General features: G+C 36.5%; 3 protein-coding genes across 3 annotated transcripts in view; 2 read left to right on the top strand and 1 right to left on the bottom strand.

The window, feature by feature from the left end:
• The first annotated feature begins 367 nt into the window (after positions 1 to 367).
• LOC141811379 (thioredoxin-like) lies at positions 368 to 3201 on the top strand. Its single transcript, XM_074699420.1, has 5 exons — positions 368 to 412; positions 2127 to 2213; positions 2331 to 2396; positions 2592 to 2657; positions 3071 to 3201. Exons 1-5 carry the CDS (start codon positions 389 to 391, stop codon positions 3134 to 3136), a joined length of 309 nt encoding a protein of 102 aa, XP_074555521.1. The 5' UTR covers positions 368 to 388; the 3' UTR covers positions 3137 to 3201.
• Positions 3202 to 10780: 7579 nt separating this feature from the next.
• txnb (thioredoxin b) lies at positions 10781 to 16488 on the top strand. The gene is made up of 5 exons (XM_074699187.1): positions 10781 to 10918; positions 12537 to 12644; positions 12855 to 12920; positions 14647 to 14712; positions 16147 to 16488. The coding sequence occupies exons 1-5, from the start codon at positions 10895 to 10897 to the stop codon at positions 16210 to 16212; spliced, it is 330 nt and encodes a 109-aa protein (XP_074555288.1). The 5' UTR covers positions 10781 to 10894; the 3' UTR covers positions 16213 to 16488.
• A 44-nt stretch (positions 16489 to 16532) lies between these two features.
• Positions 16533 to 27311, bottom strand: part of svep1 (sushi, von Willebrand factor type A, EGF and pentraxin domain containing 1) — a 123556-nt gene continuing 112777 nt past the window's right edge. Inside the window, exons 42-49 of the mRNA XM_074699186.1 lie at positions 25515 to 25688; positions 25248 to 25424; positions 22635 to 22817; positions 20091 to 20261; positions 18962 to 19057; positions 18759 to 18854; positions 18456 to 18549; positions 16533 to 16841 (exon numbers count right to left, since the gene is read on the bottom strand). Coding sequence (XP_074555287.1) covers positions 16811 to 16841; positions 18456 to 18549; positions 18759 to 18854; positions 18962 to 19057; positions 20091 to 20261; positions 22635 to 22817; positions 25248 to 25424; positions 25515 to 25688 — 1022 coding nt within the window. The 3' untranslated portion in view covers positions 16533 to 16810. The remainder of the gene's footprint in view (positions 16842 to 18455; positions 18550 to 18758; positions 18855 to 18961; positions 19058 to 20090; positions 20262 to 22634; positions 22818 to 25247; positions 25425 to 25514; positions 25689 to 27311) is intronic.

Genomic DNA, 27311 nt, shown 5'->3' with positions numbered 1-27311 from the left:
CAGGCCACAACCTAAACCAGCCTCTTCCACAATGAAGACTTTAATCTTAGCCCCAAGGGTTCCATGTCACTAACCTCCCACGAGATGCTTGAGAAACCCCTTTCAATGTGTTGAAATGATTTCTTTCCTTTTCATACAGACCCAAAAGCCTTGACATTTTAGTACCCTCTTAGCACCTTATTGCTTTGAGATAACCAACGCGTCATCAATAAGGATCCAGAGTGGGAAGAAAGTGGGATGACATCAAACAGTGGGATGAAACTTTTCGTGCACTTGATATAATTGGCTTGAAAACTTTCCGTTCCCTCCCCTTGAAATAAAAAAACAGATACTTAAATTGTTTTCCACATTCCTCCACTTCAAGACAAGTTGGCACTCAGCAGTCATCATGGTCCGTAAAGCGAATGACTTGGTGAGTTTTTCCTGATTCATTTCTGATTCACTGCTGTTTATTTTGATGAACCCTATCATTAAATTAAATAGAAGCAAAAAATTAACTCCTCATCTGTGAAAATAGGATCTCTTTTTCTCTCAATCTCCTTCACTCCTACAGTAAGGTGGAAATGGTTTCCTCCACCCTCTACGAGATAATCTGTTGATCTGGGTGCAGGAAGCTGCGGTTAGTGATGGGAAGTTCAGCTCTGTTTAGAGAGCTGGTTCTTTTGGCTCGGCTCCCAAAGAAGAGCCGGTTGTTGCTCCGAACATCTCCTACTTTACTGTTATTGTAGCCTCATATTTTAGCCTGACCTGAGAAATTTGAGTGATTTGTGCATAAATTGACACTTTTGCATCCAGTGTTCTGATGAGAAGCCTCAGTCATAATTACCTTATCTTAATAAACAAAAAACAAAGGATTAAAAGATGCTGAGTTGCCATGCTGTCAATCAAAACAAAGTGCTGTGAGCAAACATGAGCAACTGTTTGAGAGCTGAGCAATGAAAGATAAAAAGTTGGGAGCCGGCTCTTCTTATTCACTCAAGCTACCGCTCTGAAAGTCTCATCTTTCAGGCGTAACACATCATTAATACCTGTGACAAATGTGGATGAATATGAACATTTTGTGTTGCTATTTATTTAAAACAGCACCGTAGAGCTTGAGAGACGATAACTCAACCTAAAAAGCTTTTTTAATTGTACTTATGTGATTTAATCGGGGTGATTTCTGTTGTAAATAAGTGATTTATATTTAGCCAGCAATTAAAAAAAAAATCCCTTAAAAAAGTGTATGTATGTATAGATGTATGCATAAATGTCTTTTATTTTTTTATTTTTTTTATTTTTTTTCCTTTTCTCTGTTTTTTTTTTCTGTATTAAAATTATATATATGTTATTAAGCGTATTTTGGTGCCCAGTCTCAGGAAGTATTGTTATGCTGTTTATTGTCTAATAATTTCAGAAAAAATAATAATAATAATAATAAATAATAAAAAAACAGATAGATAAAAGGATAAATGAATGATTTAATTAATAAATAATATAAATAAATACATAAATAAAATAAATCTTGAAAAACAGATAGATAAAAGAATAAATAAATTATTTAATTAATAAAATAAAATGAATAAATAAATAAATAAATAAATAAATAAATAAATAAATAAATAAATAAATATCTACTTTTTGTAAGACAACCAGAAAATACCTGAACTTTTCTGGCACAAAGTCAGACTCCTTGTTTGCCTGAAAGCAGTTTGCTTCAAAGGAAACACTCCTTCCAAATAATGACTGACTAGCTGCCAGAAGCAAGTGCAAACAACAAAACTGCAGTACCCTGAGTGTCCACTCGAGGCAGGCTTTCGGAGAGATACCTCAAAAAGACGATGTTTGAAGTTTTGAATGATTGCAGGTACAGGTTACTTGACTGAAACTGTAGCTGTAGCTGTTAGCAAGGTGGCTAAAGGCTTCAACTGTGCCTCTTTGTCCCCATGCTTGGTTGAGTTAGCATTTCCACCAATGGTTAGCTTAAATTCTGCCTCAGAAACAGATTGGTGAAGTCACACAGACTATACATGCATGGATTGCTCATTCTATGTTTTTTTTTTTTTTTTTATATAAATATCAGTCTGTATGCATTTATCTATGAGAAAGTGAGTTATAAAAAGTGTCTCTCCGTTTATCTCCTGTAGGGGGACTTCCAGGGAATCCTGAAGGAGGCTGGAAACAGGCTGATGGTGGTGGACTTCTATTCCAAACAGTGCAGCCCAAAGTTTGAAGTGAGTGGACGAGTCGACACTCAAGTCTTTTCAAAACAACTGTGGAAAGGTTTATCAGTTGTTTGATAAAAGCATAACCACTTCAAGTTTAATGATCCTTATATTATTCTTTTGCAGGAAGCGTCAAAGAATCCCAAATACAAAAATGTGATCTTCGTTAAGGTGGATGTGGACGAGGCTGATGTAGGTGTTTCTGGGAACCAGGATCAGGGTTTGGGGGTTTTTAATGTTACTATAAGCTACAATAAGACATGAATGTACAGCTTGACACGTTTTTGTCATATTTACTGTCACATTAGCTAACAAAGAAGGAGGACGGACATGCAGATGACATAAATCAAACAAAAACTGATCCGATTGTCCTCTTTTCTCGGACAGAAAATAGCATCAGCCTGTGGAGTCAAAGGCACAGCTTCGTTCCAGTTTTACAAGAACGGAAAGATGGTAAGCACGTAAGATAATGAATGGCAGCGTCATTTATTCAGGAACACATTTCATGTTTTAGCTCAGTTTTGGTCTCCACCAGCGCTTTACAGCACCTGTTTAACCGTAAAAGCTCCACTTTGTTGACAAGTTACTTTCTAACTCAGTCAGTGGTTTAATAAAACACCAGTTTCTCTGGATTACTAAGACCATCAAACCACTTTCTGACCAATGAAAATGTTCCTGAAGAACGGGTCTTTAATCTTCTGACTTTGCTAAATTCATGTTTTCTCGCGTTGGGGTCAAAGTAGATCAGAGTGGAGTTTTCAGTCTGAAAACCAAAACAATGAAGTAAAAACACAGACTTCATCATCTGTGTAATAAAAACACAATTTTTCTAACTTGAGCTGTGTTTTTGACCTTCTTTGATCCAGGTCGACCAGTTCTCGGGGGAGAAACCTGATGTCCTCGCTAAGAAACTGGACACTCACAAGACATAAAAGTCGCCATCACTCTGAAAACGCTGAAGAATTCCAGTTTCATTTGTCGTGCGATTAACACCAGCAACAAACAAAAATTATTTTTTTCCACTCATCATGTTTTAGTCTGTGACCTGAAATAAAAACCTTGTTTGTATCTTTCTAGAAAAGTTGGGTGCTTACTCGAAACTGTTTGTTATGTTGTGACCAACGAGGGTTTAATAAATGAGTAACAGAAGCAATCTGCCCCTCAGCCGTTATTTGAAATGCATTGATCGTGACTTTTAGAAACACATAAGGTTGTCCTCTCCACACACCAGGGCACAGAGTTTGACTCAAGTCAACGCTTGTCTCCGTGACCTCAGGGAGCACATGTAGATCAAATCCTTTATTCAGAAACATACCAACCCAAACACATGAATGCCAAGATAACACGTCTCAAAGGGCTAAATCACTCCTGTAGTAGGCCTATTATTAAAATAGCAGTCTCTAGTTGTCTGGTTGGGTGTGGTGCCAAAGTGTCACTTCTTTCATATTGAATGTATCGACAGATCATGCCGACTAACAGTCAGAAACTTAGTGCTTCTGAAGACCATGTGAAGATTTTATAATCCACACTTCCAAGCAAGATCTGTCCTTTCCTCGCCACTTTCTGGCCTAGAGTTTCACACACACAGTTGTAAATAACTTTTAGTGAGGCGTGTGTTTGTTTTGGAATTAAATCAAAATCAGATCAAAACAAATTTTCTATGTTCAAGACAACTTTTTACTGGATATAACGCGCTGAGGTAAGATACTTATCAGTACGGTTACGTAGCGCTACGGTTTGAAACATGACATCAAGCAAATGTTGTAGCATCCAGCTATATGTAGTGCTATCGGTAGCCTGGTGCTCCGATGTATCTGTAGGCTAACGTGACAACAAGTAAACACTGTCAGTTTGTAAGTAGTTTAGTAGCTGTTTATATTTAGCACAGCTAGCAACCCAATGCTCTAAGACATGTCTGTAATGTGTAACGTCAGTAAATCCTGGTTATGTCCTGCCAGTCATCTACCAATCAGAGCTAACGTAACCTCACTCTTCATTTTATTGATAGACTCTCAAGTTAGAACAGACCACTGCAGAATAACTGCTGACTGTGTGTTGGAGTCAACATTAGCACAAACAGTTTAGCTCCTGTGTTAGCCTCTAGCTCGTGCTCTATCACTCTCCTGTTTATCTTTCCTCTTCTCTTCTGTCCTTTTTCTGTCTGACAGTTAGGCTCAAGTGTCCACCACCACAACAAAATTAATCACAGAAATCTTTTTCAGCTGAGACAACCCAACCCTCTTCTTACTACTTAACTTCATCAGTCGGTGTGGTGTCGTCAAAGAGACTTTGATGTGCTGTAATCCAGTCCTGCCCGACCAGATCAGGAAGCTAAGAAATATCGCTCAGAAATAACTCTTTATTGGTATTTTATTAGTAATTTATTTTCTAGTTATTATTGTTAATACTACTACTTTGTATATGTATGTATGTGCATATAGCTTATTATTTTCTTTTCCTTTTTTCTAAATATTTTAAATATTTTATTTAATTATTTTCTTTCATTTTTATTATTATTATTATTATTATTATTATTATTATTATTATTATTATTATTAATCTTACCTTATTTTATTTATGCATTAATTTATTTTTCTTTTTTCTCTTTTATTCTGAAAAACTTAATGCAGATTTGGCCTTTTTTTGGGGTGGTGGTGGTATGTATATGCATGTTCATTGTAACAAATGGTAAATTTCTGCTCACCTTGTGCCAAAAACTCAATAAAAAAGAATGTTGAAAAAAAAAGAAAGAAATAACTCTTTGTTTGCGTTGATAATCTCATCTTAAAGTGTGGAGGACATTCAGGCATATATCTAGAAGGGAGACTTTTTCAAGATCACTCAGAAACTCATCACAGCCCCTTTAAGTTGAACAGGAAATATGTTAAAGTGAGACTTTTTCAGGACCATGTATATCATATGGCCTTTATAAAAACATAAGAAAAAGTAATTTTAGAATTAGCGCCACAGGTACCTCACTCCTACTTGCCTACCATCATATATGCCTCTACTGCTTAAAAAAACCCCTCTGTCACTGTCATTAATAACTGGTTAAACTGATGAAGCATTATTAAAAATTTGAACTTTGGGTTCATTGTAAGGGTTCAGTTTAGGGTCTTTGTAGAAAACCTGAAACAGGAAATAACTTCAGGCATGAAGATTAAGCAACAGTTGCACTTCAAAACAGTTTCCAGATTTTATTCTCTTGTTCAATCTTGTTAAAATTTTGTTCCAAAAACAAGCAGGAATTTCACATGGAGAGAGAAAAGAAACAGGTAGGCATACAAACTGCTTACTAAACAAAACAAACAAACTTCCTCTGAATCTTGGCTTTTATTTTTCACTTTAACTTCCTCCTTGTTCTTAATTTTTTTTTTTTTCCAGTGCATGCAATTTTCTCACGTTGACAGACCGGGAACATGGGGCGTGGGGAATATTCCACTATTCATTTCAGGCTGTTACAGAATTAAGCCACTGACATTCATTTAAAAAATTAAGTTTCAACAATGACGTGTATCTCCAGAGAATTTTACACCAGGCTAATACATTTGTTGCCCTGGAGCTCCACAGCACCCCATGTGTCCAGGTTGCATATTACTGTCCAGAATCTATTTCAGGTTGTTACAACATTAGGCCACTGACATGGGAAAGTGTAATAAAGATTAAATCAGACCTGGACAGACAGGTGAGAGTCTTTTAGCCCACATTACACACACAGCTGGCAGTGTTCAGTTTTCTTTGTTGTCTAAGCCAGTGCATTGCTTAATGTGGAAAGAGGCCAACAAGGACGGCTCTGAGGAAACACAAGACGAGTATCAACAAAGTGTCATGGGTGTGAATGGTAAATATCAGCTCCAGCCTGTGTATCAAACCAGTCTCTCACTTAAAGGCGCAGGGTGGAGGATTAATTTTTCAGGAAATACTCCATACAAATATAATAAAATATTATATAACTATTTATATTAATGATAAGCCATTGTTTTTTAATTCATTTTTGATTATATCATAATGAGTGATTCATGTCAATGCACTGGCCCGTTTTGTGATATAAGCCTTGAAATGAGCTGAAAATGCGCCGGTTAGGTTTTGATAGTAAAACTTGACAAAAAGAGAATCATACCTGTCACATATTACCAAGGTTATAATAGTTAACTAAAACGAAACTAAAAATGAAAACTAAAATTTAAAATACATTGCAGTTAACTCAAACTAATAAAAACCAGAAAAGAAAACAAAAACGATAAATAAACTAAAACTGTATCTTGTGTTCACAAAACTAACTGAAACTAACTAAAATGATAGACAAAATTCCTTTAGTTATAGTTTCTGACAATATTAATAGCCTTTAGTATTTAAATTAGTCCGACGCATTTTCCCAACCAATTTTATGACGGTTTTAGGCAGTTGTCAGTGCCGCACAGCATCATCATAGCGGCATATAGGGACGAGCTTGTTTACTGCACTGACTGGCTGTGCGCTGTGCTGCGACCAAACGTAGTGGAGCAATGAATCAGAGCATCTGTAATAGTTTGATTGTTACAGATGCTCTGATTTATTGCAGAGTCCAAGTTTTTATTTATTGAAGCTCATATTATATTGTTTTTTTAAAAAAAAATAATTTATGTTAATATTATCTTTATGTAATTTATGTCAACATTATTTTATATAATTGATGCTTATATTTTTTATACTAAGTTTATATTATTTTCATGTGTTTAAGACAGCAGTTAACATTTCGGTATCAGCATTGACTGAGCAGTGAGCACTATGTTGGACTTGAAAACCTGACCTTTTTTAATCCTGCACCTGGTCAATAAGGTATGAAAAAACTAAAACTAAACTAAAACTAAACTTAAACTAAGCCTTGTTGCAAAAATCAAAACTAAATAAAAACTAGAATGCCTGCTCTAAAACTAATTAAAACTAAACTGTAATGGAAAATAAAAAGACAAAACTAACTAAAACTAAACTATAATGACAAATCCAAAACTATTATAACCTTGCATATAACAGGTTACTCAAAACCTGTTTCAGGCTGTTGCAGTTGGGGAAAGTTGTTTTTGTACCATGATTAATGAAATTGAGGGCTTGCATTATTTTCAAATTGTTCAAATGTGTTTTTATTAATATTTTAGGCAGTGTCAAAGAATTTAGAGTTTAATAAACCTTTTATTGTCATATTGGAAGAGACACTGATGATGAAGGTCTCTGCTGTCACTCTTTGTTAAAGGGGAAAATTTGCTCTAATGCTTAAGAGCAGCACAACTGAGAACCCTGATACTTAATGAGAGTGAGGATGTCGCCCCCTTGTGGAGGGAGACTGTAAGGTTTTAATCAACTTTCTCTGGTTTAACAGAATGGGCTCTTCCGTATTGGCATGGGCATTTCCAATTGCCAAAAGAAGCCGTAGAAAGTGACAGAAGTGGCAGAGATTAAATAAATACAATGTTTGCTGGAGACTCAGGGGTGTATTTAGTCGTTTGGGGGCCCAAGGCAAACCCAGTCAGTGGGGCCCTCCATGTCCTTGTACCTCATCTTCCTCAGAGCTGGACTGGCCTTCCCTGGGTCCACTGTCTCTTTCCGAGAATCAAGGCATGAGACAGTGCTAATCTTGTACATGGTAACTTAACTCAACTAAATGTATTTCCTCAAGTTCTGTACTTTAGTTTGATTTAGAAAAAAGTGAATACATACTTTAGTCCACTTTGTCCTGGATTTGAAATCTTTTATGGTCAATTGACAGCTTATTTGTCCCACAGTGGGGAATTTACAGAGTAACAGTGACAAACAAGAAAGTATGAAGTGAAAAACATTACAATAGGTAAATATTGAAAAAAAAAAACAATTTAGTAAAGATAAAATATGTAAATATCAAGCACAACATAAAACTGGAAAAAAGTCTACTGAAAGAGGTGATATTTACAGTTACCATACTTTTTGATACTATTATTTTAAAGTGAATGTATTTTTATTTGACCACCTGTCCAGTGAGTTATGTATAAAAAAAAGAGATTTTGTACAATAATGTTTTATCACCAACTCAAAAAGTTTGATTTTGAGAAAATTATCCTATCCTAAAAGTCTTATATGTTTATCTCAGATCTCAGAGCAACATTGTTTTTATTTCTCACTTGGTTGAAAATGAGAAAAAAATGGGAAAAAAGTGTTTTTACCACTTTCTTCCTGAATCAAATTTTCAGATGTGTTATAACATGGAATATCTCATTGAATAAGAAGGGAGTGGGAGTACCCAAAACCATCATTAAAGATTAAGCCTTTTGATGCATTTTGAAGCATGTGAAGTAAGATTTAGAAAAAAGAAATGCTTTCAATTGAAGAGAACTTCATAAATCAGTTTTTAAGAGATGCTTTGGGGGCCCCTGGGAATCTTGGGGCCCCAGGCAACTGCCTGTGTTTGTAGCTACCTTTGTTTGTACTTTTATAAAAGCAAAAGGTAAAAACGGGGCCACAAGTTTCATCTTTTTGCCACTAGGGGGCGACATTGTTTTACTGAGAAGTCAGTTGATTGTATCATAAACACCTTTCACTTGACAAACTGCTGAAAATTAATTTTTCAACCTTTTCTGTTACTTCCAGGTTCAGGCTAATGCCCACGTTCATTTTTGTTTGTTTGTTTATTTTCTAATAGTTTGCTCATAAATTTTGCTTTTTTCCTTTGATTTATTTATTTTTTCCACACAGGCAGCAGGATAAACTACAGTCACCGAAGGCTTTGAAGGCAAGCCAGATGCTGCAGGGAGAGGATACTGGCAAAGTTATCGATGTAACTTGATGTTGAAAAACTTGTCTTGAAAGAGAGGATCAAAATTCAGAACAAAGAGAGGGACCAGTATTCTAATTATTTACAAATTGTTACAGATTCTATTCACACAAGGGATTAAGCAGAAAATACTTGACATGGCAACAAGTTGTGGCAACCACACTTCAGTCTGGAAACAAATCTCCAGTTTACTGTGACAAACACAATCACAATGTACTTTGTCCATCCTGCAGGCTTATCAAAACTCTTGGTTTGTTTTACTCAACACCTTCGACATAGTGTGTGTTATCTATGACACGATTTACTACAGACAGTAGGAGTACAAGATTGAATCAAATGATCAAAAGCCTGCTCAAACATGAGGGTCTTGTGTCAGTCACGTGGCAAATGTAGAGAGTATATCCTGTAAACAACCAGATAATTTACTGCGTTTAGGATCTGAGAACAATCCTTCGATAATTGAGCTGGCAGCACAGCCTCCTGCTGCCAAGTGCAGATTTTTATTTGATCAGGGAAATGGACCGTATTTTTAGACACTAATTTGAATTTCATAAGGTTGTGGTGGTAACAGAGGCCTGGCTCCATGGTTGCATCATTGTTGGTCAAGCAGAATTACACAAGGATTAGCCACTTTGGGGTAGATTTTTCACAACAGAGCACATCAATAATAATGTAAGGTTTAATAAACAAATACCCCAAAGTATTCACAAACGATGCATAAACTTGAATTTCTTGTTATTATTTTAATATTATATTTTAATGACGTGATTACGGCAAGGGGCTCTTGAATTGCGGGACTTCACGCATTATATTGCGTTACTGGAATATTGTTGCGCATTCACTCAGTCGTTTACGGTACATCAGGAATTTGTCAAGTCATTGTGACTTGAATCACCGTTAGATCTTTCCCTGCATTAAATGAAATATGAGCAGATGGATTACAAGACATCTGTTTACCAGAGTGTTTGAAAGACAATAAAAGCAAAATAATAATAATGATAATAAATAATCAAAATAGATTATCTCTCAATTGTGTACCCTGACGTTGTAACTTGCTACAAAAGCTGCTGACGATCGAAACGACCGCAAAAAGTACTAAAACACTCAAAAATGCTTTGGGGCAAAACACCATCCAAAAAAAAAAAAAAAAAAGTCCATACATACGGGTTAGTGGAAAAAAAGGGGCACAACCCAACTGTAAAGCTTAATGTATGGGGTGTAAAGTTCAAAACATAACCTTACGTTGCTCGGTACCTTCAAAATAAAGGTCCTTAACTAATGCTAGAGAATTAACATGATTTATCTCTTACAAAAATACGATTAAATGCTTACTGTGTTACCGTGTGTTTAAACAAAAGGATCTTGAGCTACTTTCAGCACGTGACACTGAATAAGGTGTCGATAAATGCCGATTTAGATGTTTGCAAATCAATTTAATTTTGGATTTAATTAAAAAAAAAAAGAAATCTTCTAAGGACTGTTCAACTTAGGTTTATATTAGCTGTTACTGTCAACAAATTCAAAATTAGATTATATTTTTCATTGAACACACACAAAAAAATCAGTTTAAGCATCAAGTGTGTTGTCTTAGCACATTTTCAGGTAAATATAGATAGCAACACTAAAAGACAACATAAAAAAACACCTCAAATAAATAAACAGTGTTATAAATTGTGTTTTGTTGATCAAAAATGGCACATTTGTGTTTTCTTATGTTACATAATCACCCGAAAAGCCTTTCATCTACGCCACTTTTATTTTGAAACAACTTCCGCTTTGATTTGCCCCGCGGATAACTATCTTGACGCGTATGCCATAAAAACGCCTCGTTCTCTCGACAGTAAAAGGGATTCCCAATTTTTACCGCTCCGCAACACGTCGCAAGGAAGCCTCACACTTAGTAGCCATCATGGTTCGTGAAGTGGGAAATTTGGTGAGTGTATTTTTTTGTTCGTTTTTGATAATGCTTGTGTTAATACAGTTACTGGAGCCGCCATTACTGGATGAATTAAGCTCGTGTCCTCTCAGAGTTTCGCGCTTCTAGCGGCCGGGTACGCCGCGCGCGTTTACCGTTACCTCCCTCTCGTGACCCATTCTCCATATTGCGGGTTATTAACTGTGGTTTCCTCATCTGTTTTAACGAATTTACAGTTCATGAAGTTGATTTTAACCTTCAGACTGTGAGATAGCATCGAGGGGTCGACGTTAGGGACTACTTTTTCGCAGCATGAACGGATGAACCGGGAGGAATAACGTGCTTTTCAGCAGAACGTTAGCTGCACCATGTGTGTGTGACAGTGTGGACTCCAACCATCCTTTCACCGGGTTTAACGAACGATAGGCTGCACTCGAAGAGCTGTTTATTGTGCATAAAACTGTAGTAAATCAGTCGAATACAACGTATGTAAAACATATTATATCCTCTGTTAATTATATCAAAGTTTTATAAACTTGTAGCTGACGTAAGAGCTATTGTTATGTGTGAAATAGAGGGCCATACCCGTCCACTGGGTATTATAGGGTGGTGGTTGGAAAACAACAGTAAACGGCTTTTTTAACCCCAAGGTTCATGTTAAGCAGATAAAAAGCCGAATATGTTTCACATTTATGCATTTTGAGACACGTGTATATGGCAGCAAGTTTGTCATATGTTATTTTTAAAAGATTAAAAGACTCAGGAATCAAACCTGTATGAGGAATACACCAGTCTGATCCTGACACTAGGTTGAAAGTTGTTGTAAGCTGCTTAAATATTATATACAACAGGGTATAATCAATGTATGTCTAAATGAGTTTAAAGAAGCAACGTAACATACATTTTTGTTTATAAGTTCCTCCAGAAATCTTTGGCACTGCTGAAATCTGTGCTTTTCCTCACTTTTTACTGGAACTGATGCTTTGTTGTGGATGTACCTGGAACGCTATCAACATATTGGTAATAAAGTACACCTAAAAGGAAGTGTGGCGTAAGAAAAGTTCCTGTAATGGGTTGATTGTGTGTGCAATGGTTGTAGTTTGGTTGTCCTTAGCGGAAGCACATAACCATTAAGTTAGATTTGTCTTGAGATACTGAAAGTGAAGGTTTCATCTTTGATTAAGGAAGTGTTTGGTTTTAGGTTACAAGAACAGTAATGAGCAGCTCTAACAGGGCTGTGTATCTTTCTAGAACATGTTCATCCAGTTTATGTCAATTTCAGTGTTTGTTGTTAAGCCTGGTTTATAATTTTGTGTTGATCCATCGTCATGGTTGACGCAGTAATGAGCACTACATTTTTCTTCGTTGATGTGTCGACAATGCAGTACTCCTCCGAAACACATGAGGGCAGTGTGGTTCGGTCATCAGAAAGAAATGTGAATTAGGAATTTTTGTGAATACAAGAAGTATGGTCCTGATCAGCGGACCTATCATACGGCTTACAGTCAGTGTTGTTGCAGCAGGCTACAAAGACCTACAGCGTAGCTTAAGCGTTAGCTTCAACGCAGAAGTACGCTAACTAAGTGCTAGCTTTAATGTTTTCTGTTTTTTGTTTTTGTTTTCTTCTCTTGTGCAGGAGGAATTCAAGAAAATCCTGAAGGATGCTGGAGAGGACAAGCTGGTGGTGGTGGACTTCACAGCCACGTGGTGCGGACCCTGTAAAGCGATTGGGCCAAGGTTTGAGGTGAGTTGACTCAGAAACACTGAGTCAAACTGAAACCAAGGCATGATGGGAATAAAAAAAGCAGCTTGTTTCAGCTTTCATAACAGAAACATTTGACGTTTTCTCAAAAGATTATGACATGTATTTATATTAAATTGCCGTTCCCTTTCTCAGCATCATGTTAAAGCAGTACTCCTGTGTGTTCCTGATCACTGAGACGTTCTTTTGCAGGAATTGTCCAAGGATCCTCAGAACCAGAACGTGATTTTCCTCAAGGTGGATGTGGACGAGGCCGAGGTATGTGCATTTGTCAGTTTTTAATGTTTACTTTAGTTAATGTGTTCATGTTTCATGGACAGTCCCTTTTGGTTTACTGTCCAGTAGAGGAGGCAGCTCAAGCCTTTATGGCAAATTTCCCGCTGTAGTCCCCGGCCAGTCGTAAGGAGAAATGCAGTATTTAAAATTTATGATAAGATGAGAGATTATGAAAGGAATCTAATATTAATTTCACAATAATATAATTTGTTGAATACCTGATAAACATTTGTCAAACAGTTTATAGCCCCTTAAAGGTGAGTCCAGTTGTTTTCCGATGCAGTGATGAAAGCGTTTCCTCCTCTGGCTGCTTTTGTTTGAGGGTAACCTCGTCATTAATACTCACAACAATGTGGCCGATTTGTAAAATCCACTCTAGAGGAGCCATGTGGGTTCACAGCTGGTTCATGTGACCAACATTTTTCAGCCTTGGAGGAACAGCGAAGGGAAAGAAGGATGAACAACGCCGGCTTCTTTTTTGGTGTTAAAATCTAAACAACATCAATGCAAATAGATCATGAATGGACATGTTAGCACAGTGCAAGCTATCTACAGAAGCCCTGAGCAGACATACATTCTCAAATAAATATAAATATAAATATTTTTTTATTATCTGATGGTAAATTACTCCTATGTGGAAAAAAACAAATATGTCACCCTGAAATGATTGAATAAATGAATTAAAATACTTTTTTTGGAATCGTAAAAAAAGAAAAGAAAAATAACCAACTGTTGATCAGAAAGTCAAAACTTTACAATTTTGCAAATAATCCAAAAAGAAAAACAAAAGAAACTGTACAAAAATAAAACAAAAAAAAGTGAAAAAAGGAGTTAAACTTATTAACCCATATCTGTTTAAATATTTGAATAATAATCCAGTCAGCTAACCTTTAATATCTATATTAATATAGTTTATATATATATTACTGGTATGATAATTAATTTAACAAACATATGTCTCGAAGAAACAGCTAAAATAATTCCGTCAATAGAGAATTAAAAACATTTTTTATTTTTGGTTTATTCTTTTAGAGCAAAAACTGTAAAGCAGCAAATATCATAGTGTTCAAAGTAAATGCTAATTGTTAGCATTTGTTCCTCTGAGGGCTTAAAGATCTAAACCGTCAGTTAAGATGCATTTAAAAAAAATAGTATGTAGGTCAAAGACAATAAATGCATTAGATGTCTACTTGGGCTTCCGTAGCTCTGGTGATTCGCATTCGTTAGCATGTATTTGTAATGGTCGTTTATTGGCCATCAGATGTGTTGTTTGAACTGAGGTTAGCTTAGCCCATTTAAAAAAAAACTCAACTAATCTCCAAAATTAAAGTTTTTTTAACTTTTTGTGCCAAGTTTATGACCCCTGGGACAGTCTGCTCATTGCTGTTAGATAGTCTGTATGAACACAACCTGTAACAGTTCAGCTCTGTCAGAGAAGAGTGATAACAGTGGCTGCGTTGACTTGCAGTTAATAACTCTGTCATATTCAGAATATTATCTCTGTGTGCTGAGATGTGCATTGCGGTTTTGATCAGTGTTTGATCTTAACCAGAATACTGTCTAACTGTAAACGTAGCCACTGACGGCTGTGTGAAAAGGGCAAACCTATTCAACGGTTGGTTTGTGGGTTAACCCAAACCATGTCCAAAAGGTTTTGGTGTTTGTTATATTGTGTCAGTCTTACCACTGTCCTCTTTTCTCTTTACAGGATGTCAGTAGTCACTGCGAAATCAAGTGCATGCCTACATTCCAGTTTTACAAGAATGGTAACAAGGTAAGCAGCACTGCATCAGTGTTTGATAACAAACAGCATAATTTATCCATCTGTTTTATATTTTTGTTTCTTCATAAAATCTGATGTACAGACATTTTTTTAACTTCTTTTCTAACATCTGATTTGACAATTTATCTTTTACATATTCAGTAATTTATAAATTTACCACACTTTGAAATGCTCTAACAAAGGGAACACTGTTGAACGCAAGTCAACATTGCACGGTTAATTAAAATAAAAAAAAAATCAAATAATTTTGTGACCTTATCGGACGTGATACAGCAATGTATCGCAATACTTTGACCTGATACAATATCAATATTTCAACTCTAAATTTTGATGTTTTTGTAAAAATGAAAATTCATATTTTAGCTAAGTTGGAAGCAGAATACCTCTTCCGCACCTCCACTGGGGTAGATGGCGCCAAAGAGCAACTCTGCTATATGTTGCCCATGAGCTGAAAAAAATATATAATATCAAAGTATATTACAATATTTTATTTTAGGTTTAATTTTTTACAGTGTAGAAGTCTGCTAAAAATATAATCAAAGTAAGTCATTTTTTTACGAGAAACATTGGTTACACCAAGTGACATTTATCAGTTTCATCAACTGACCACGTCTTTTACTTGATGATTTCTTTGCAACGTTGGTTTAATGCAGAAGTGAAAGTGACAATCTTGATGCGCTTAATGTTTTAATGTTTTAAAATAGAAAAGTTTTCTAAGTTAAATAGTTTTGACTTAATTTGTTTTTTTTAAATTTGAGTAATATTCGTGTGATTCTTATCTAACACGGCTATTTTTTTCTGAGTTAACTGTGTAGAATATTGCAATATATCACAATATTGTGGTGTCGTGATCCAAGTATCGTGAGATTCTTGCTAATACTCGCCCCTAGAATGTTCATATTCACCAGTAATATTGTAGATCCGTAGTTTGTAGCTCAGTTTTGGTCTCCACCAACTTCTCAACGAGACTCAAGTCAGTTTTTTCCCATGAGTATGAACAATGTTCAGAAGCTTGTTTCAAACCAGGTTTTTTGTGTGTGTCACCGTGAAGTGGTTAACTTAGGTATAAAAATATGAAGCTGCAGTTCCTGGAGTGTCCACTAGATGCTGGCTGCAAAAACACCTGAAACCTCATAGACACCAATTCAAAAAAGCTGATTTGTACAACATGTTTACAGCCTGGTTTAAAAAATAGTTTCAGTCTGAACGGCTCATTTCACTACCAGCACAGGGATGATTTTATTTTTTAATTTTTGTAACTTTTTTTAAACTATAAAAAAAAAAAAAAGGCCGAGCACCCTGTAGCGATGTGGGAAGAGGCTAAAGTCCCGCCTCTTTGTCTCATCCAAACTCAAATGAAGCTAGCAACCAAAAAAACAGACTCATTTAAACTTTTGTTGTTTTCTTCTCTTTGTGACTCCACAGATTGACGAGTTCTCCGGTGCTGCTTACGAAACACTCAAAGAGAAGCTGGTAGCTCACAGGACATAAACCTCGCCACCGCCGTCTGTTCGTGCTGAAGAAAATGAAAATCCATTCTTTGTACAATAAACCCCAGATCTTCTTTTCCACACGGGAAATAATTTATTCCACCTATCATGTAGTAGTCATTTCAGTATGTTTCTATCAACTGTCTTAAATCTAATGACTGAAAAAAAAACAATGAACACTTTTTAATTCAGTTTTATACAGAACAGTTAGCTAACCTCAGTTTTCCTCACACTTTGTTCAACATGGTGGGTTAAATAAATGAATTTCAGAAACGTCGCCTCTCACTGTGTTCATCATGATTTTCACACACATTGTTTTTAAACACAGAGCCTTTAAAGGTATTTTATGCTTTAATAAAAATGTGAGAATAGTTTACACATGTACATCGGACAATCACATCAATAGTTTTTACACATCGTACAAGTATATAGCAGCATACGTTTAATACTGTTTGAGTCTCTATATGAAAAAATACAGCTTTATTTTACAAACTGGGTCTTGCTTTGCCTTTTGCAGGGAGATGAGAGTGAACGTTTTAAAAGTGAGTCAGATAAATATACAAGATTTCCCTTCATGAGACGATTCACGCCGAGATGTTTCAGAAGTGATAGTATCCAGATTTCCTTTTCCTGCAGAGAGAGAAAAACAGTCGGTGAAAGAGATAAAAAGCCCAGTGAGTGTTTCTGTAAAGTACACTTCACACACAATTTTATATTTATATATAAATATAAAATAAAATAATTTTGAAAAATGAGTAAATGAACAAAAACAGACCAAATTTCTGTAAAAGTTCAGGACACAATTCATATAAAAGGAAAAGAATAAAACAAGAAATGAATAAATAAATGAAACTAACTCAAAAAACAAAAGACTAAAAATACAAAGAAATCCTCAAAAGAGTTTACCATCTGAACAAGGCACTATAAAAGTTAGAAAAAAAAACAAGCTTGAAAAAATATCTTTAAAAAAAGAAAAAATCAAAAACAATAAGGGATCTTTTTTTTTTGAAAATGAAAAAATTAAAAATGGTAACTAGTTGACCAAAGTCCTGTTTCACGCTTTTAAACCCTATAAAATTTTTTAAAAAGTACAAAAAAATGATTGAAATAAAAAAAATGAAAAAATTCACAAAAGCAAAATCAACCAGTTTCCCCATAAAACTTAAAATAAATATATAAACAAGATAAAAATGATTCAACCAGCTAGCTAAAAAACAAACATCAGAGATAAGATTAACTTAAAAAACACAATAAATATTCGTACAAAAATTCTCGCAACAAGCTTCAAGCAATGAAAGAAAAAAACAAGTACAAAATTTAAAAAAAATAAAAGTTCAAAAAGTTTAAAAATAAAAATGCAACAAGTTGACCAAAGTTCTGTAAAAGTTAAAAAAAAAAAACGATGAAATTATGAATTGCTAAAAATGAAAAAAAAGGCAACCAGTTGACCAAAGTCCTGTGTCACGCCATTGAACCCCATAAAATAAAAATTAAAAAAAAGTAAGAAAAAATTATTGAAACATAAAAAGCAAAAAATTCACAAAAGCAGAATTAACCAGTTTTTCTATAAACTTAAAAAAAAATATAAAAACGAAAAAGTAATGTCCGACCCTAAAATGTTCCAAAACTAAAAAAACAAACAAACATGAGAAATAAAGTAACTTAAAAAAAAAGCAATAAATATTTGTACAAAAATACTTGCAACCAGATGACCAAAGTTCTGTTAAAGCTTCAAGGAAATGAAAAAGAAAACAAGTACAAAATAAAAAAAAACTTCACAGATAATAAAGCAACAAGTTGACCTAAGTACTGTAAAATTTTAGAAAAAAACAAATTATGAAAAAAAATAGTTTGAAATAGAAAAAGTCAGTATCACTTTTACACAGAGACATGAAGAAACTGTAACTGCATTTTTCTTCTTTCATTAAACTGTAAACAAAAGGCTGAAACAGAACAGAAGAGGGAATGGACATGTCTTCCTGTAAAGGTTAGGGCTGTTTATTTTTTCACAGTGCTGTCTACAGTAATGCTGAGCAGCGAAGCTTTTCCAGCTAAGTCCATTCACCGCTCTGTAATGGAAACGCTGGCAGACTCCTGGGGGATGACTCATCAAACTGGGACTTCTTATGAACTCAGTTTGTTTCGGGGAAGGTCTGAGTTTGTGCAGCAGCTGCTGGTAAAAAGGAAGCAGGAGGATCTGGGACTTTCACTTTTTTTGGTGAGCTTCATGGTTTTTGTTTTTACCTGGAGCAGTCGTGTCCGCTCCAGCCTGCGCTGCAGTGACATCTGTTCGGCCTGATGCATCTTCCTCCGTTAAGACAAGGCGAGGAACACACAGCTGGGAACGACACACACACACACACACAGATGGAGTGAGATCATGTTACTATAGCGACATTTTGGAAATTTCCAGCGATCACATCCCTCCATCCCTCCTTATCACACCATAAATGACTTATGAGGAAATTAAAAAGACGTTTCCTAAAACAGTTTAATTAGAAACTAAACTCTGAAGACTCCAGGTCTTATATGTGACCCATGACTCACCACTGTGACAGCGTGTCCCAGTCCACCCAGTGGGACACTCGCACTGGTAGGGTGCCACGCAACGCCCGCCATTAAGGCACGGCAGGATGCAGATAGCTGTTATAAAAGACGGAGAGATCAGGCTCAGATTTCAGGAAAACACACGCTGCAGGGTAATTATTAAAACAGTCTCTGGTTTCCGGGTCGGCTGGAAACAAACTTACGCTCCTCGCAGAGTCGACCCATCCAGCCTTCAGGGCAGGCACAGGTGTTGGGCCGCTGACACACTCCTCCGTTCTGGCAATGCAACCAACACACCGCTGAGGAGGAACACACAAACACACACACACACACAGGGATGTGTTAAACTTTCAGACACACTGGGACACGCTCAGACTCTCAGAGGTCGGTCCAGGTTGGGTCTTTGCTGCAGAGTCCAGACATGCAACATGCTCTCAGACAAAGAAACATTCACAGGCCGCAGATTAGATTCCTGACGTATCAGATTCATCAACAGAAACCCACGAAAGTGTGTGTGTGTGTGTGTGTGTGTGTGTGTGTGTGAGTGTGTGTGAGGGCAGGCAGGAGCATGCACAGCCTGAGCCACTGTTAAGGGAAAGTCTGTCTTTCACTTTTAGTCTTTTCTCTCTGTCTTTCTTTTTTGTTTTTATATTTTTCTCTTTTACCTTCCTTCTTTCTCTTTTCTTACTTTGCTTTCTCTTCTTTCTCTCTCTTTTCTCTCTATTTTATGTCTTTAGTCTTCCTTTCTTTTGTCTTTTGTGTTTTTCTGGTTTTATTGTTCACTCTGTTTTCTCTACTTCTCTTTCCTCTCTTTCATATTTCTCTTGCTCTTTCTCCTTTTCTTCCTTCCTTTCCCCCTTTTGGTCTTGATCTGTTTTTTCTTTATGTCTTTTCTCTCCTTTGTCTCTCTCCTTTCGTTTCTCTCTTAAAAAGCAACACTCCTTTTTCAAAAAATCAGAGAGAAGGCTTCACAACTTCTGGAACAATATGATCTAAGGAGCACGTAAAAGGAGGAGTTTAATTTTATTTCTGATCTGGTTGACTGAGTTATGATGTAATAATTATCATTAAAGAAAGACCTGATTCATGTTTTTATCACCTGTTTCAAACCATCTACTCCTCCTCTAACAAAGCTGGACTCAGAGTCATGGACTGAACCTTCACTGTCTCTTCTTCCCCAGCAGAGGTGAGGGCAGAGGGAAAAGGCGTGGATGAGAAGCAGGAGCAGTCCAGAGCAGAGAGTGGGTTAAAAAGCAGAGAAAGCGCCGCGTCAGTCAGAGGAAGCAGGAAGTGTCCGTCCTGTTATATAACACAGAGCTGTGCTCTCTCTACCTCTGCATGAGGGAGGCGGCGTCCAGGTGCCGTTCTCCAGACACCTGCTCCTCCCGACGCCCTCCATGACGTAGCCGCCAAAACACGAGTACACCGCCACGTCTCCGAACTGGAACACCGCCCCCCGCACAACCCCGTTGGCAACATGGAGAGGGGGGCCACAGGACACCCCTGTACAACAGCCCAAATGGAACGACCCACGAGTTACTGGCTTTATGCATCTTGCCACTTCGGTTCAAACGTTTGATTTTTAATGTTTCTGCTGAATTTATACAAAAACAAATGTTCCCACAGGAAGAGGATCAAAACAGTGGGAACACCTGACAGTCAACACACATTTCACAAAGCAGCCAAGTCCCTCTGATGTCAGGCCCAAGCTTAACAGGCTCCGATGCTAGCTTAATTTTCCATTTCAGGGTATAAACAAATGTTTCGTTATCTGTAGCGCTAGTTCTAGTTCTACACGATGAAGCAACTAAAAAGAAACAAAAAGTCAAAATGTGAAGTGAAAGAGCCTAGCTTTGTTTTTAAAACTAGCTAACATTAGCCTTCAACCAGTTATACACCTTGAAAACATAACATTTAGCTCTAAGAACCCTGGTGTTAGCTAACTTAATGATAACTTTAAGTAATTTAAAAAGGCTAACATTTGATAAGCTAGAAATGAAGACCCATACTGAATTTTTGGCTAAAATTACGGGCTAGCGGGTAAATCTAAAGCTAAAAGTAGGCTATTTAGCTAGCTAGGAATTTACTTCTGGTTTATTATCAAATAATATGTAATGTAATGTTTAGCGAACATTAGTTTGTTAGCTAGGGGAGAAAATTCGTATTTTCGATTGACATTTGGAACAATGAAACACCACATAAGGTCACACTAGCTAACATTATCATAGCTAGGAAATTAATTCAAAGCTAAAATATGGTTAGCCATACATGCTATTGATACTAAACATGACTCTGAATTGGTATTGTGACAATCATCACTTTAGCAAGAGCATAACTCTATAGCTCAGACTGAGCTAGCTAGAACCATAAAATAATCTTAGCTAACATTATTATAACATGTTAGCTAGCAATTAGCAAGAAACTAAGACCTCAAATGTGGTAGAATTCAAAACAAAAAATAATGCTAATGGAACTAGCGCTTTTATAGCTACAAGGTACGTTCAAGCTAGCATGTTTACATTATTGCTAACACTATGAAATATAAAAGAAGCTAATATCATGAAAGATGAGCATAAACTTGATGCTTTCTCTTGAAATGTCAGCATTTTGTGTCGTCTTAAAATACCAAATGTTACTGCTAGCTACCATTTTGATAGCAACAAAATTAAAGCTAACAATTTTTAGCTAACAGTTAGCTGTTTTGGGTTTTTTTTGGATGATAGTGGTAGTTTCAGACTGAGAATATTCTGCTAGACATTTTTACCTCACATGTTGTTTCAATAATGACAATGCTATGATAGCTAACAGAAAAACTGCGAGGAAGCTAGAAATTACGGATTTTCTTTTCTTTTTTTAACTACAACGAAAAAATGGTGATGTGAGCTAAAACTGTGATAGCTAAGAAGGATAGGAACACAGCTAGGGAGATAAGTGATAAGAATATAGCTCTTAACAGCTCCCTTGCTAACAGCTCCCTTGCTAACTGTAAGATAAGTTAGTGAGTCGCTTCAAAACCTCTCTTGGTGTTTTTTGGATACATCTTTTAATGTCCACAAAACATGATTTTAAATTGTGCCTGACAAAGTGAGGAATATCTGTTCATAAAGACACCAAGCTGTGTTTTCCAGTTCCTGTGATCGTCATGCTCTCTGTGAAACCCACATTAGGATTAAAACAGGACTTAATGCATGCATATAGGAGAACAAACACCATGCAAACAAAAGCAACAAACCATAGCAACATTAGCTCTGTCCTGATGAATATTCAGGAAACTACACATAAGAAAGATCACAGGACCATCAGACAAAGGTTGCCATAGGAGCCATAGAGGTGCCCATAATTAGGGCAGACACAGGAAACCAACACGGTGTTTGATCCAGACTCATTTGTTTAGAGAGACGTGAAGAGCCAAACACAAAACAGCAGACAGCAGGAGAAGGTACTTCAGCGAGCAGGCAGACTCCAGCCAACAGACGTGCAGATGCAGGCAAACGTACGCGACAAAAGAGCATGCAGAGGTGTGAAATGTTAAATATACAATTTGACTTGATTATCTTGTGGATGATGACACAATTTTTCAGAGGACAGAGTTTAACACTTTTCTAGAAATGAAATTCAAATTATTTCCCCAAAACACAGGAAGTGCTTCATGCTGATTTAGGAAACCAAACTCAAAACGAAAAACCATTAAACCAGAATCTGTTAACGGAAAAAATGGACTGATGAGGCACTGTAGCATTCACAACTTGTTGGTGTTTTACTTCTCTTTAAAATGAATACATTTGTAGTTTGTAGTTATTAGAAAAATTCAAAGACAACTTTAGAATAAGTCATAATGAAACAGTTAACAGTCACTGTTCCATATCCTTCACTTACTTTCACACGCAGAGCTGATGGGGCTCCAGGTCTGGTCCGGCCTGCAGATGACAGTGCCGCTGCCTTTCACCTGCTGACCTCTGGGGCAGGAGATTCTGACCGACTGCCCGACGTAAAACTCATGTCGGGATCCATTCTCGCTGCGCTGCCCCCTCCAGCCGGGAGGAGCTGGACAGGGCTTGGCTGTGAGAGGGACAAACGACAAAATCATCTATTAACTTTACTAAATGGTAAAGCATGCATCACTTTAACCCCTTTCAAACAAATCATTTAGCACTAAGAACCCGACAGTGTTAGCTAACTTAATGACAACTTTGAAGCCATAGCAAAGGCTAACATTAGCTAGAAATACGACTCTTTTCTTTTGGGTAATTAAACAATTATAATCGCTAGGTATTGGATCTAACCAGTGCCAGTACTAAAATGCTAATTCAAAACCAACTTGCAGTTAGCTAGGAATTGACTTATCATGTTTATCAACCAAAACAAATGCATAGCTTGGCTAACTCTATTGTAGCTAGAGATCAAATTAATATTTTAGCTTGACATTTAGGCCCTTTAAATGAAAGAAAAGAAAAAAAAACATAAGCGATTTTTAGCTAACAGTCATATCTGAGAAGTGAATTTGAATCTCACATCCTATTAGCAAGGAATTAACCACTATTTTGTATCATAACGCTGAATTTGTAGATAGATAGTGTTGATTAGCTAAGATTAAGCTAGCAATGAATTTAATTTTATCCTTACACTGCCATTGAGTAATGTTAGCTACCATTTGCATATCTAGGACTTGAAATTAAAGCTAACATTATGTTAGCTAGCAACATAGACCTCTAAACGGTATGTAGCTAGCACTCCAATAACTCAAGGCAATACAATAGCATGGAAGTAAATTCAAAGCTCACATTCTATAAACTGGTAGCTAAGACTCTTGATGTCTTGTTATAACACTGAATAGATTATGTAGCAAAAATTACTATAGCTAGCTGTAAGTCCATAGCTTAGATTTAGCTAACTAAAAATGAAATTTTCCCCTTTAACACAATCTTAAAGTAATGTTAACTATCAACATCTAAGTAAAGTATAAAATCAGAGCTTAAATGATGTGAGCTAGAGGCTTTGGTGTCTAACACAGCACTATCAAACCCCCAAAATGCTATTTGAGCTACAAGGTAATAGCTACAGGGTTGAATTAAAGCTAACATTATAATTGAAAAGAAGTCAATTTAACACTCACATTTGATTAGCTGGTGATTTAGGCTTTTAATCTTAATCATAATACTCAACTGGTAATGTAGCTAACATGACAACTTTAGCTAAGGTGTTGCTCTAGAGTTTAGATTAAGCTAGCTAGCTATTTAGTCCTCCCTTTACTATTAAACACAACAAAAAAGTAATGTTAGCTAATATTAGCATGAAATTAAATCTAGACTGACTGTTTAGACCTTGACTACTGTGTTATTCAAACCATAAAACGCGAATGGACCTAGCATTGTACTAGCTAAACACAAATTTAAGATAACATTATGTAACCAAAATGGAAACATGGCTTTAGCTTGGAATTTAGGCTCTCTGTGTTCAGTGTTCAGTTAAAGCTGACATTAGCGTTGAAAATAAGTTAATTTAACACTCACATTCGATTAGCTAATGATATGGGCTTTTGTTATTAATCACAACACTTAACTGGTAATGTAGCAAACATGACTTGGTGTCTATATATTTATTTATATCTATGTGTGTGTCATAACAGTATCAAAACACAACTTTAGCTAAGGCGTTGCTCTAGAGTTAAGATCAAGCTAGCAAGAAATTTAGACCTCTCTTTACCTTTAAATGCAACTACAAAATAATGTTAGCTAAAATTAGCATGGACTTAAAGCTAGCATTATGTTAACTGACTGTTTAGACTTTGACAACTGTTATTCAAACCATAAAATGCTAATGGAGCTAGCATTGTATAAACTTCAAAGCAAATTTAAGCTAACATTATGTTAACAAAAATGGAAACATGTCTTTAGCTTGAAATTTAGGCTCTCTGTATCATCGGACAACACTGAATGATAATGTTAGCTAACATTATGATAGCGTATAATGTTTTAAGCTAACAATGGTTTGTCTAGAATTCATTATTCTTATTATAGAAAGAACAAAATACTGAAAAAAAAGTGTATCTGTTTAGAGAGGAGGCAGTAAAATGTGCCTTATTTTTCTCTGCATGTGTAAACAAACCCAGAGGCACAGGGAGGTCTAGTAGGATCATATTTTGTGACAGCTGTGGGACTTTCTTTGCCCCTTAGTTTCACTTTTACTCATATCCTGACTCAAGACTCTAATTCCAGCAAACTGTGTGACTCAAACAGAGAGAAGGAAGAGCTGTCACTCTGTTTTCCTTCTCTTATTCCATCTGAACTTCTCATTGACCCTCCTGTGGCTTTCTGTTGTGACACTGATGGTAAAACCCAACGATGTTCCCTAAGAGTCTCACAAACTGTTTACGTGCTCTGCGGTGTGAGGAATCATTGCGACAGTGATCGTGTCGACACGTAGAGTCAAATGTAACAGGAAGTCAAACTAATGAACCACAGTTTTCTGTAGAACTACTGCTTTTCTCACGTTGACAGGTGGGGAACGGGGAGCTCCAGATGCTGCCTCCCATGCACGCCACCAGAGAATCCCCCACCAGGGTGTAGCCTTTGTCGCACTGGAACTCCACAGCGCGTCCTGTGCTCAGGTTGTGTTCCTGCAGTTTGCCGTTCAGTATCTGTTTTGGGCTGTTGCAGCCTTTGGCCACTGACGTGAGAGGAGAAAGGAAAATTTGAGTGTTGATAATTAATGCTTTTAAAGAGTATTTGTACTTAGTGCTGACTCCATCCTCTGTACCTTCACATGTGGGTGCTGGCTGGCTCCACGTGCCGTTGGACAGACAGGTGAGAGTCTTTGGGCCGACCAGCTGCAGGCCCACATTACACTCATAGCTGGCATTGTGGAGGTGAGTCTGTCCTGTTGTCTGAACCAGTGCATTACTCACGGTGGGAGGAGGTCCACAGGACGGAGCTGAGGACACAAAAGACAAAAACCAACAGTGTCAGGGAAGTGGAATGGTGAATGTATGTCTTTGTGTGACTCTTGGTTACACCCTCTATACCTTAAGCCTCTTTACAGTCCACGGCTGCTCTTACCAGAAATGACTCATAACAAGAAGAGTTTCATTACTTTGGGCTCATCTACATCTTGGGATAAAACTCGGTCCAAGACACCTTAGGTCAGTTCTTCTCTTTGACACAAACCTTAACAACGCTACAAGAAACTCTGTTTGAGGTATATTTTTTGGCCATTGTTACCTTTACTGGCCAGCTTGTTTTGGAGCATGTGCTGGAACCATAAAACTGAGACCTACCACAAATAGATAAACAACACCTGATAAGCTCTGTTTGCCTATTAATGATGGGTCTTGGTTTCACTGTAAATAGGCAGTTACACAGAGGCTTTACAAGACTCAGTTCTGTAGTATGAAGCTCCCAAAAATATCCTATTCTACACTGAATGGGTCTTAAATTTGCTAAAATAACAGCCCCATAAAGAAACTATTTGGCTACGTCAGACCAAAACATTGTTAGCGTCAATTCCTTGCTATCAAAAAGTTAGAAAATAGTAACATTCGGGAAAACCAGATGATTTAAAATAATCTACATTCCAAGCTGAAGTTACATTTTCTTCACATCAGTTTCCTAACATCTTTCATGATATTAGTCAACTTTAAGAGTTTATTAATGCTTTAGGGAAGTTTGATGCTTGGTGACATAATGTTAGCGCAAATTTACCATGTTGTAGCTTATACATAGCTAACTCCAGTCACAGTTTTTAGTTTCAAAAATACAGTTTTAGAGGTCTGAGCTGCTGGCTTACAAAGGTTCAGCTGAATGTATTAGTTATTATAATGTTAGCTAGCATTCCCCTGTGGTTGTTTTTAAGGTTCAAGCTAAAGTAGTCTAAATTTCAAGCTAGCTCTATGCTATACAGCAACATTTTAGCGATAGTAATGTTTGCTACATGCAAACTGAGTGTTAGTATTTTTCTGTGAACACCTAAACTTATGAACAGTTGCATCTTTTTCCGGTGGGTCTCAGTTTCACTGTAAATAGTCAGTTTCACAAAGGCCCAGCTCTAAAGTACGACGCTTCTAAAAAACCCATTCTGCACTTTCTAGCCAAAACACTGCTAGCTTAAATTCTTGGTACAGTCAGATGCTGAAAAAAGGCCTAAATTTCAAGCTAAAGCTATGTTAGCTTTAGGTTTCCTCTCATCTTTCGACAAACTTACCATATAGCTGGTAGAGTGCTAGCTTGATTAGCTTTTTTTGTTTGATATAATAAAGTTTTCACCTCATTCTGTTTACCATTTTCCACCTAAACAAAAAAACTGAGACCCCCACCAAAAGGAGCTTTATTCACTTATTCCTGATTGGTCGTAGTTTCACTGTTAATAGTAAGACACACGGAGGCTTTACTGACCTCAGTTTTGGTAAGTTGAAACTTAAAAGAAGAATTTCATCTCAAAAACCAAAACCTACCTTTTTAGTCGAGCTTTTACCTGAATTAGCTTTTAGCGTTTTATTTATTTTAAGTACAGACCACTTTTTATTATTATCTTATCTTGTCTTATTTATTTATTTTATCT

The sequence above is a fragment of the Halichoeres trimaculatus genome, unplaced genomic scaffold, assembly GCF_033239565.1.
Source record: "Halichoeres trimaculatus isolate MK-OKI-2021-1 unplaced genomic scaffold, fHalTri1.1 fHalTri1_scaffold_22, whole genome shotgun sequence".
In the NCBI taxonomy this organism is placed as follows: domain Eukaryota; kingdom Metazoa; phylum Chordata; class Actinopteri; order Labriformes; family Labridae; genus Halichoeres; species Halichoeres trimaculatus.
This window is presented reverse-complemented; position numbering and strand designations above follow the sequence as displayed.

Bases quoted from the DNA above. Each gene is read 5' to 3' on its own strand.
- LOC141811379 (XM_074699420.1), top strand. From the start codon at position 389: ATGGTCCGTAAAGCGAATGACTTG. The intron at 413-2,126 runs GTGAGTTTTTCC...TATCTCCTGTAG, and splicing joins TCCGTAAAGCGAATGACTTG to GGGGACTTCCAGGGAATCCT. The intron at 2,397-2,591 runs GTAGGTGTTTCT...TTTCTCGGACAG, and splicing joins TGGATGTGGACGAGGCTGAT to AAAATAGCATCAGCCTGTGG.
- txnb (XM_074699187.1), top strand. From the start codon at position 10,895: ATGGTTCGTGAAGTGGGAAATTTG. The intron at 10,919-12,536 runs GTGAGTGTATTT...TCTCTTGTGCAG, and splicing joins TTCGTGAAGTGGGAAATTTG to GAGGAATTCAAGAAAATCCT. The intron at 12,645-12,854 runs GTGAGTTGACTC...GTTCTTTTGCAG, and splicing joins CGATTGGGCCAAGGTTTGAG to GAATTGTCCAAGGATCCTCA.